Genomic DNA, 11861 nt, shown 5'->3' on the forward strand with positions numbered 1-11861 from the left:
CTCTCTCTCTCTCTCTCTCTCTCTCTCTCTCTCTCTCTCTCTCTCTCTCTCTCTCAGGGCGATCGAGGAGTTGACCCAGCAGAACCATTCGCTCGGTCTCCGGGTCAAAGAGCTTGAAGCTTCCCATCTTTCCTCTCCTCTGAAGAGTAAAGAACCAGAAGCTGAAGAAGCTGAAGAAGCTGAAGAAGCTGAGGTATCTTTAAAAATAAAAATAAACTTTTTCTCGTGCTGACTTTTAAATTCAATTCAATGTTCAAATTGTTCAATAAAATAAAGTTTTTTTCTGTTTATCGTAACCGCACTAGCGCATATTGCGTATTTCCTTCATATCGTGCAGCCCTGTAGTGCAGTATTCTCAAATAGGGGTAGGGGACCCCTGTGTACCCCTACAGGTGCTTTGGAGGGCTGCCTAACATTTTTTGCAAAATGTTTGTTCGTTACAAGGCTGTAATTACTTGTCTTTTTTAAAGTTTTTGTCAGTTGTTTTGACTTATTCTTATAGCCTTTCTTGCTTACTTTTTACTATTCTTTTTATAGCTTTTTTGGATTTTTTGAATCACTTTTGTCACCTTATTGTTGCGTTCCGTCCGTCTAAGTTTTTCTTTTCAAGTATTTATTGCTTTTTTTCAAGTTTTTGTTACTATTTCAACCTATTCTTGCCTTTCTTCCTTGTTTCTGTCGTCTTTTTCCCTGTTTTTTTTGCCTTTTCTCATCAGCATTTAAATATTTTCCAGGTACAAGGATGGTGTTTTGTAAATTGCATGAGTCAGAAAAGCAGATTTTAGATGTTATTTCTGTGTAATAAGTTATCTTCTTTCCCCACAGAGACATGGCGAGAGGCGAGGCCACGCACACATGCAGGTAGGGAAACCATTTGCTTCCCTTTGTGTGTAAATGTGTGTATGAGATGTGTGTAGATACGTGTGTGAGATGTGTGTAGATACGTGTGTGGGATGTGTGTAAATGTGTGTAAAAGTGTGAATGAAATGTGTGTAAATGTGTGTGAATGAGATGTGTGTAAATGTGTGTATGAGATGTGTGTAAATGTGTGAATGAGATGTGTGTAAATGTGTGTAAATGTGTGTATGAGATGTGTGTAGATGTTTGTATGAGATGTGTGTAAATGTGCAGTACACACACACCTTCTGACTGTGTATCTTGGTAGCTGACTCCTCTCTCATGACAACGTGCATACTGACTCATTCATCTCGTTTGCTCCTCATCGGTTCCTCCTCTCAGATCACAGAGCTGTAGCTCCACCTAGTGGTGTCTGATCTGCACTGCATGCATACTGAGGCTTTGATTTGTCATTTTTACATTTGAAAGAGCAATTTTCCTCCATATTTCTTGTGGAAATATTGCACGTTTTTCCTCTCTTGCAGCTGTGGCTGTTTTGCAGTTGAGTTTTTTGCATTAAAACCTAAAGATAAACTCCTGAAAATTAGCTTTTTTTTAACAGAATGAGCTGCAGACAAATGCCTGGAAAACATATCTTATACTGTGCAAAACAACAGATGCAAAAGCAACTGTATCTGTAAAATAACCATTTATCATAAAATGGTAATTGAACATTATGAACAAAATTTCAAAACAAATCCCACGTCAAAAAAACTAAATCAATAGAAGACAATCTCTTCAAATAAATGAACTAAGAAGACACAGAGATGTATGAAGTCCAATGAGTAAAATCTAAAGTAGATTACGCCCTAGGCCGCCTAACCAACGTGTAACCTATTCAATCAATTTATGTATAGACAGTATTTATTGCCTCATTTGTCTATTTCAGGATGTCATTCAAAGGTGGGTTTTTTAATATATGTATTTATTACTTTAATATTGATTTAAATCCTATTTCATGCATATCAGCCCTGCTTGGGCTCCTTCTCTTTTTTTTTTTTTTTTTAGATTATCTTTTGGGACTTTTCCCTTTTTTATCAAGTGACAGTGGATAGACACAAAAGGGGGAGAGAGAGAGAGAGAGAGAGAGAGAGAGAGAGAGAGAGATGGGGGATGACATGCAGCATAGGGCCGCAGGTCGGTTTTGAACCCGGGAACCGGGTCCTGCTGCAGGACTCAGCCAACAGGGGGCGCACACTCTCACTGGGTGAGCTAGAGGCCGCCCCACTTGTCTAATATGGGGGTCACACGGACGGTCTCTCTCAGGTCGCTCACTCTGATCAGAGGACTCGGGTCTCTGCAGAGTCAACTCTCATCTCTAGTCCACTACACTCCGGCTGATTCAGCCTCCGTTTCCTGTCCGACGCCACTTATAATTATAATCAGTTATAATTATAATCAGCTGAGTTTCCGCTGGCTGCTCCACACAGAGACTCGGTTCACGAGGCAGCTGCAGAGGGCTCAGGAGGGATCGGTTGTTTACTCGGCACATAGACAAGTGAGACGTCTGAGACCTCTTCTGTCTGCGCCGACGTTAAATCTCAGCTGTCACGCGTCGGTATTTCTGCCACTCTGAGGAAAATAAACAGCGGGCGCGCTCCGTCAGCCGTGTTTGGCCCTCATCTCTGATTAGGATTAATTGGTTTTTGATTGCGTGCCTCGTTGCAGTTGAAAACTGTGTTTTGATGTCGTGTCTCAGGAGGCTTTCAGGGTGACGAATGTAGAGACACAGTCAGGGCCAGGAAACACACATGCACACACACACACATACACACACACACATGGGAAAACAAATGTGAGAACTGTTGTTTCAACTCTGGTGCGATAATAAAAGACGATGAAGACTCATGTATCTGAGTGCATGGGAGAAACATCCTGAAAGGGAGATTTCTTTGTCTTTTTTCATCATAAAGCAGGTCGGGGTGCCATATCAAAACATTTAATCCAAAAGAGAGTTTCTTGGAAGTCGCTTTGAATAACAGAGCTAAGTGAGATGTGATGTAAAATATGAGCAAGAACAAGCCTTCAGGACTTCCTTATGGTTGGGATGTCACAGGTAGAAAGTGGCATTACAGTCATCCGCCCCGGCTGCAATGACGGTGCAAACACCAAGGGAGGATCCCAAGTCTCTTATTTGAGATCTCCCATCTCTTGAAGCGCAAGTCGTTCTGGTCCACCTTCGCGAAAGCCGTCTTAAAGCTCTCATTCCTGCCCTGAGGAGCAAGGATGGAGGAGGGATCCCTGAGGAGCTATGATTGAGGATGGAGGACGGATCCCTGAGGAGCTGTGATCGAGGATAGAGGACGGATCTCTGAGGAGCTATGAGCGAGGATAGAGGACAGATCTCTGAGGAGCTATGAGCGCGGATGGACAAGGGATCTCTGAGGAGCTATGAGCGAGGATGGAGAAGGGATCTCTGAGGAGCTATGAGCGAGGATGGAGAAGGGATCTCTGAGGAGCTATGATCGAGGATGGAGGACGGATCTCTGAGGATCTATGAGCGAGGATGGAGAAGGGATCTCTGAGGAGCTATGAGTGAGGGTGGAGGACGCATCTCGGAGGAGCTATGTGCAAGGATGGAAAAGGGATCTCTGAGGAGCTATGAGCGAGGATGAAGGACGGATCTCTGAGGAGCTATGTGCAAGGATGAAGGACGAATCTCTGAGGAGCTATGAGCGAGGATGGAGAAGGGATCTCTGAGGAGCTATGAGCAAGGATGGAGGAGGAATCTCTGAGGGGCTATGAGCAAGGATGGAGGAGGAATCTCTGAGGGGCTATGAGCGAGGATGGAGGACGGATCGCTGAGGAGCTATGAGCGAGGATACAGAGAGCAGCCTTCCTGGAAGCTGTGCTAGTAAAAGCCGTTGCTAACTCGGCCCAAACAGCTTCCCAACAAATTCACGCGACGCTTCAGAGGAAAGGACGTCCCGTCCCACTAAAAGCACATTTCCTCGCTGCGTCTCTCCCATGTTTCCTCGATGGGAAGGACTAGGACACAAGGAAGGGAAGCAAGTGAAGGAAACGTGGATGGACGCACCCTGAGAGCGAAGATTTGGAAACACTGGAAACGCTGACCCATCTGGGCAAACTGGGCTTTTTTTAGGGATTCACAGAGGGTGAATACAGGCGTGGGCGTGATTTACAGTACCCCCCCCCCCCCCAATAATCTAAACTAATTTCCTTTACATAATTAAAGACCTTTGCACCCTGAATTAATTGGCGCCCTCTCTCCCGTTTCATGTCTTCTGTCCTGTTAAATATAACAGGACAAAAAGAAATATCTTAAAAAAAGACACCTATAATTAAAAAAATTACAAAGAGTAAATGTAAAATGGTGGAAAATGTAACAACATGGTTGAATCAAGTGATATCAGGTCAATAAAAATGTCAAATGAATAACTCGTTATGCTTTTTGTCTAATAAGCTATCTTTAAAAAAACCTATTTAATTGTTTAACTATTTTTTTTAACTGATTTTTAGACCAGATTTGTTTTTTAATTCATCTTAAAAGGTACAACCTGTGACCCAAATGGCACGTTGCTTAAACGTATGGCAGCTCCATCAGAAACTGGAAATGACTGAATGAACATTTATTACATTTTCTAGTTTTGCTGGTTGACATCAGGGATGGAACCCAGCAGTAAAACCGGCCTATGTTTTTATTTTAATCATCAAGTGAAAAACACTCAAAAAGCTGTTGGAAGAGTGTTAGATTTGGCCTTTACTCAAGAAAAACAATGAATGCATTTCAAACATGAATAACATTAAGCAACCTCATGTTTGGCTTGAAGGAGTCCACTCCCAAATGATGAAAGAGACTGGACCCCCCCTGTTTCCAGTAAAATGGTTCGGTCCAGACTGCTGCAGGAGGTCTCACTCTGACACTGATGCAGAGGACAGGAAAACTGAACTAAGAGGCGAACAAAACAAAAATAACTGACCCTCCTTATCATCAAATCAATGTTCTGAAATTATTATTCTCCCACACGCACAAACATTTACACACACACACACACACACACATACTCCCTAGTTACAATGTCTGCCCCCCAGAAAAAGTTAAACATAACCTAAGTTTGTTTTTGTTTAATAAATAAATAAATAAATAAATACATAAAGCCTGTGCTTCAGGCGGGACTCGTTAATGCTGCGGAGTGATACATCCTCCCAAACATAGACGATCTTCGGCTCCCGTCACCGTTGCCTCGGTCTGAGAGCTCCAGCCTCCCCCTCCATCCTCAGCTGCTGAAGCCGCCCCCGGTGAGGGGAACCCGGATCTGGGACTCGGACAGTCTCCGGTGATCGTCACACAACATCCGAGCCGTGACCGTGGACCAGGAAATATCTTTCATTTTCTCATTTTTCCGCGTTCGTGTCAGTTTGTAACGCGGGATTTAGGGTGGGGGGGGGGATGCTGCTGCAGCGGGGAGATGCTGTCACGCGGAGACGTCATTGATTTAAAAGGCAACAGAAACCCACTGCAGGGACATTGACTGGGGGATCGGGTTTATATCTGCAGGGGACTGGAATCGAAACCCGGATCGATCTGACGAACATGTCTGCAGAGAAAACACCGAGGAAGTGAAAGAGTGATTCACTCACTTCCGTTCTGCCTGGAACTCATCTTCACTGAAGCAACGCGATCCCCCGAGATTTGGGGAGGGGGGGGGGCGGATGCAGTCTTTATGCAAAACTTAACTTAACTTATGTAGGCAGATAATCAGTTCCGGAAATGTGAGTTCCTGCAAAGAAATCAATTTAATTTAAAGGTTTAAGAAATGATTTCAAAAACCTGAGCTCGACACGGGAGAAGATTTTTTTGGAATCAGATAAAAAGTAGACAGTTTTGTAGAAGTGTTTCGGGATTTATTTAAATTTCTTCATTCAGAGAATCAGTTTGTTACAAAAAAATCTGACTTTCTGCAAATAAACAACAGCAACAATTTGATTAATTTTGATTAAAGCTTCAATTAATGATAGACAAGTTTCAGACTGAAAGTTCAGTCTGAAACTTGGGAAAAAGTAGCCAATCAAACACCAGAAGGTCTATTTAGACAGACAGACAAGTAGATAGATAGATAGATAGATAGATAGATAGATAGATAGATAGATAGATATTGTTTCAAATAAAATAGGAAATTATATTTAGTAGCAGTGCCGGAGCTTTTAATCACATCCTCAATCCACAATCTTCCTCAGCAGACGGAAAAAACAAAAAATATTTAAACTTGAATAATAATAATAATAAAAATTAGTGTAATACTTGACACTGGAACAGGAAGGACGGAGGCTGAAGAGGGACAAAAATACGTCAAAGCATCTCTGCACAAGAACTCTTCTGCCATACCTGGAAAAAGCTGGAAAAAGCCTGCAAACTAATTTTTTACATGCAACAAAAGGAACCGACTTGCCTTTAAAGCTCTGATATAATATAATATAATACATTGTGTTATATTATCCGTGAGCTCACGGCTGCACCCTGTTGTGATGCTGGACGTGGTGAAGATGAAGGAGGCGTGCAGGATCTGCGCCCGCGAGCTCTGCGGCAACCAGCGCCGCTGGATCTTCCACCCGGCGGCCAAGGTCAACCTGCAGGTGCTGCTGTCCCACGCTCTGGGCCGCGAGCTGACCCGGGACGGCCGCGGGGAGTTTGCCTGCTCCAAGTGCGCCTTCATGCTGGACCGCATGTACCGCTTCGACACGGTCATCGCCCGCGTGGAAGCGCTGTCTCTGGAGCGCCTCCACAGGCTGCTGCTGGAGAAGGACCGGCTGAGGCAGTGCATCGGAGGCCTTTACCGGAAGAACAACGCAGAGGACGGGACCGGGGCTCCGCCCCCCGGCGCCATCATGGCCGTCGTTGGGACCGATTTGGCGTCCGAAGACTCTCCTGTGGTGGATCTGTCGGCCCTGCAGGATGGACGCTACTCTGTCATGGTCCAGGATGATCTGACTTACTCTGAGTATGAATCCTGGGCCGATATGGACCCCCCCACGCATCACGACCTCCAGTGCCCAGCGGCGGACTCTGTCCCCGGCCAGAAGCCGAGGCGGTGCAGGGGTTGTGCGGGGCTCCGTGTTGCCGATTCCGACTACGAGGCTGTGTGTAAGGTTCCTCGCAGGGTTGGGCGCAGGAGCACATCCTGCGGCCCGTCCACCCGCTACTCAGCAGCCACTCCAGGGGTCGAGGAACCAGCCACAGCCTCCGGAGACTCTGGGGCAACAGCGGTCCCCTTTTTGTCCACTGTGTCCACGTGTGACCAAACGAGTCCCAGCCCGGCATCGTCCGTAGAATCTCTCCACACCGCCGTGGACGTGAGCTGCCTTCCTGTGAACCAGAAAGACCAGGAGGAACCAGGAGCAGAGAAAGATCCACAGGAGGCTCCAGCGGGAAGGGACACTACATGGGACAAAGACCCAGATGGGAGCTCCGTCTCTGGGCTTGAGACGACGCTGAGCCTCCTAAGGGGCTGGGAGTACCGGCCGGTGAAGCCTCAGAGGGGCAGCAAGCTCCCAGTTCTGGTCAAAGCCAAGCTGGAGCAAGGCCTGTTGCTGTCCCTGTCCGGCCCCCCCATGAGGTCCAACTGTGGAGGGGCGGTGGACTGTGAGCTGTACCACCACCAGCCTGTCCCGGAGGTGGTGACCCCGTGTCCGCAGGCGGAGATGGCCGAGATGGAGGAGCAGTGGCTGGATGAATATGTTCAGTGTGGGCCGTTCCGCTTTCAGCAGGTAGACTAGGATGACCTCTGACCTTCGCAGGTAGACTAGGATGACCTCTGACTTTCGCAGGTAGACTAGATGACCTCTGACCTTCGCAGGTAGACTAGGATGACCTCTGACCTTTGCAGGTAGACTAGATGACCTCTAACCTTCGCAGGTAGACTAGGATGACCTCTAACCTTCGCAGGTAGACTAGGATGACCTACAGCAGGGCAACTATCCGAGTCGGCATGTTATGAGGAGTACTGGTAAAGTATCGCGATACATGAACAGATACTAAGGTTTTCTGCTAAAATACGACAAACTGCTTGTTGACATTAAAACGAATGAAAGGAAATAAGTTCCAACTTTCTTTTCCTAAACAAATTGAACACTCAATCGAAAAATCTAGAAAAGTGACAGTTGGGCAGACAGCTCAAACGGTAGAGTGTCACGTTCATATATATATGTATATATGTGTGTGTGTGTGTGTGTGTGTGTGTGTGTGTGTGTGTGTGTGTGTGTGAATACACTTTGCTGAATGTCATTCCCCCCTTCTTCCCTTTCATGTCTTTAGCTGTCAAAAAGTTAAGGCTGAAAATGCCCCTAATATATAAAGATAAAGTGAGTTCTATTTTAAAGTGCAGTTTTCTGCTGATATTTTCTATCAACAAACACAAAAACCCTCTGATCGTCGTTGGCGACGTCGCAGCCCGTAGCGATGCGGTAACTGCACCAGATGATATTGCGAGGATTTAAGAAACGGTTTATTTTGCAGCACTAATTGAGTTGAGTACATTTGTAATACATTGTGCAATACCGGCTAATCTGAAGTGAAATTAGAGGCTTTTTTTATCTACATTTTCTCCACATTTCTTCTGCACGGACCTGTTATCCGTGAGACCAGAAACCAGACCAGCCTGGTCCCAGACCTCTAAATCACTTTCCGACAAACCAAATGACATCTCAGTCTCATTATCAGGCTCAAACAGGACAATCTGCATGATTTTATCCTTTTTAAATTAAGAAATATCCACTAAAAGTGTGTAAAACCTTTTGATAAAGGTCCAGTCCAACTGATGCACCATTCAAATCCTCCTTTTTTCAGAAGATCAAGCGACTAATTCCCAAATCTCTCGCTCTCACTCGTCCCCCCCGAGCCGAAAACACTCGCAGCCTTGATTGCTCTCTCGGGGGAGCGTGCATACTCTCCATCGTCGGTATCCTAGCAACACTCCAGTTGCCATGGGGACAGTCTACAAGCGCTGCAGCAGTCAGTCGGGCTGATTCATAACTCCCATTGTCATGTTAACGATGAGTGGGGATGTGGTGCAGTGGGCCAGGAGCGAAGACAGCTCCATTAGTGGTCATTATGCGCCGATATACTGTAGAAATGAGGACGTGTACACCAGACTGTAGCCTTTAAAACCAGATTTTGGTGAAATAAATGGCTCTTAACTTGCTGATCTTTCTGCCAGACGTCTGCTTTATGAATTGAAAATGGAAGATAACTCTTAACCCTTGTGTTGTCTTCCTGTCAAAATTGAAATTCAACACTTTTGTTAACCCTTTTTAATCGATGTTTTTAACTTTTTTTTACGTTTTTGTCCAATTATTCAAAACACTTGTTAGTTATGTTGTGTTGAAAACACAGTTTTAGTGTTTAAAACACTTCATAACACTAACTTATTAACTTTAGTTTTACAGTTATTTTTGGAATCTATGGTCAATAAACCTCATTTATAGGAAATTATACCTAATGTTTGAGTTGAAAAAAAAAAGAAATTATGAATTATTTAGACTAAAATTAAAGGAATGTCTCTTGATGGATAATCGAAGACTGGAAGATGTCAACTTTTACTCAAAACTATTGCGAAACCACTTCACATTTTTTCTCCAAATGCTATGAAATTGAATAAGACGCCCCAAAATTAATGGAAGTAGAGATTTGTACTTGCCAAAGAGCGTTGTGTGGAATCAATCATGTTATTTTGGGGAATTAAAAAGAACATTGATATAGGGAAACGGGTCCATTTGACCTGAGGACAACATGAGGGTTAAAGGATCCATATTTTCATGTTCTGGTATGGATCGGGACATTTAAACGTGTTATTTGCACACTGATAAAGACTCCAGAGCATTTAACAACAGTCCCTTTCAGGATTTTCCGGACTTTTTTTGAGATTGTTGCAGCCCAAAATGCCTGATTTAGCGCGACAAAAGTTGCGACGTCTTGCGTTGGTTGCAATGAAGTTGCGGGAGACAGAGAATGTTTATTTTTATTTTTTTTATAGTTCTTTAAAAACGAATAGGAAACTTTTTTAACATTTCAAAATATATCAAAATATAATGTAACTATGTTGTTGCATGTCATTGGACATTTTTAAGCGGGTATATGGGTATATCCTGGAGCTTTCTTAGTGAGTATACTGGGAATATATGCGTATCACGTGCACTACACCACTGTTTAGTACTAATTATGGTGACTGTTATGCCACTGTTATGGCTCGTAACAGTGAGATTGTGTTCAATTATAACCTGGAAAATGTCGTAGTGAGTGCAGCTGACCGTGCAGAAATATGAAATCTGTCAACATGCAAGCGTGCAATTCAACAAAAGTGGACAGTCCTTTTTTTTTTACTCCTGTTACAAATGGAGCCGTTCCCTTAAGGGAAGTTCTCTGGAAATCAACCGCTTCTTGTAAAAAGCTATATCTTTTCTATGTTCTGTGTAGGCTTAATATGATAAAATGTCCCGGTTCTTTGTTAAAAAGTAAAATAGATGAGACACTTCTTAAATTAAAGAACTTTGTCTCTATTTGTCGTACCAGGGAATAAAGTTATTTCACTTCGATTATCAGGAAACTGTGGATCTCGTAAAATACATAATAACTAACAGCGTGGCGTGACGTCGTTATAAAGAGATCATAAAAAGCAAAAACAAGGACGTCAACAACATGTTGCCGTGGCAAAGCCAGCCGAGTTCCTCAGGAAGTTATCCAGGAGTGGACTGACATCTCTTTTCCACTTTCACACAGCAGAGACAACAGAGACAAGAGAGACAGCAGAGACAGTTGTGTTTATGTCCATCTCATTCATGTAATCTGCTGTTATTGTAGATTATTAATGTGAATGTAAAGGATAAGAGTAAAGCTAGGGTATCGTCCAAAAACATTCCATATTTGTACCGGTACCTTCGATACCTGATCCTAAACTAGGGTGACCAGACGTCCCCGGTTTTGGTGACCTGTCCCCGGCTGGATCTGTCCCCGAAAATGTCCCCCGGTTTTTACTGTGACTGACAGACCCGAAATTGGACACTGATTATTTACATGGAGTCTGGTGGGTTTAGCCAACGCAATTTCGCTGACTTTTATGTTTTAAAAAAAGGATCTTAATCTTTAACAGAAAGGTCGACCTCCTTAGAAATCCTTTCCATAATGTTGTCAGACACTTAGAATAATAATCGGAGTCTGTCAGCAGCAAAACGAGCACTTTATGAACTCAATACAAGCTGGACAATTAGACTATTAACTTCCACTGTAGCTTGTTTCTCTGCTGCCGACTGCAGAGATCTCGTTTCACACTGGACATAAGTCAAAGGAAAATCTTTCCTCAATGGTTGTTATTGTATCCCACACTCAGCTCAAGGTCTAGTGTTTAGTTTTGCAAAAATGAAATTACGACGTGTTTTGGAGGTAAATACGCTTCTGAGCTTAAAATGTCCCCGGATTTTGTCTGAGAAATCTGGTCCCCTTATCCCAAACGCTACTTTTTCTGACCAATTTTCTCAAAGAAAAATAAATTGCAACATAACGCATTACGGCACAAACCATTTCATTTATTTTTCCACTCCTAATCGGTGATCACCCTGCGTCTCTGAGAGTTTTTCCTGCGTGTCTCCGTGATGTGTAACGTTATAGACAGCCAATCGCAAGCAGTACTAGATCTTGGTACAAGCATGCGGCCTTCTGATTGGCTCACCGACGTCCCAGCTCTAGCTAAGATATACAGTATGTTGGTTGTTAGCTGACCTCGTTACGGTGTTCCTGTGTTTTTCAGAGGCTGATTGCCGAGCAGCAGGGTCGGCTCAGCCAGTACGAGAGCGCTGCGGGTCAGTGTGTCGGCGAGCTGCAGAAGGCCCAGGACCAGGTCTGCTCGCTCCAGGCCAAGATCAGGGAGAGCGAGACCAGGAACCAGGTACCAACAGGTTTAGACCTGGTCTCCATCGCGGTTTAAAGGGGCAAAAGAGGGAAGGAGAGGAGGAAA

The 11861-nt window shown here is 44.2% G+C and overlaps 1 protein-coding gene across 1 annotated transcript in view; it reads left to right on the forward strand.

The window, feature by feature from the left end:
* The first annotated feature begins 5547 nt into the window (after nt 1-5547).
* pde4dip (phosphodiesterase 4D interacting protein) overlaps nt 5548-11861 on the forward strand; it is a 53995-nt gene continuing 47681 nt past the window's right edge. The window contains exons 1-2 of the mRNA XM_034882135.1: nt 5548-7623; nt 11655-11792. Of these exons, the coding sequence (XP_034738026.1) occupies nt 6385-7623; nt 11655-11792 (1377 nt within the window). The 5' untranslated portion in view covers nt 5548-6384. The remainder of the gene's footprint in view (nt 7624-11654; nt 11793-11861) is intronic.

Source organism: Etheostoma cragini, chromosome 9, assembly GCF_013103735.1.
Source record: "Etheostoma cragini isolate CJK2018 chromosome 9, CSU_Ecrag_1.0, whole genome shotgun sequence".
NCBI lineage: Eukaryota > Metazoa > Chordata > Actinopteri > Perciformes > Percidae > Etheostoma > Etheostoma cragini.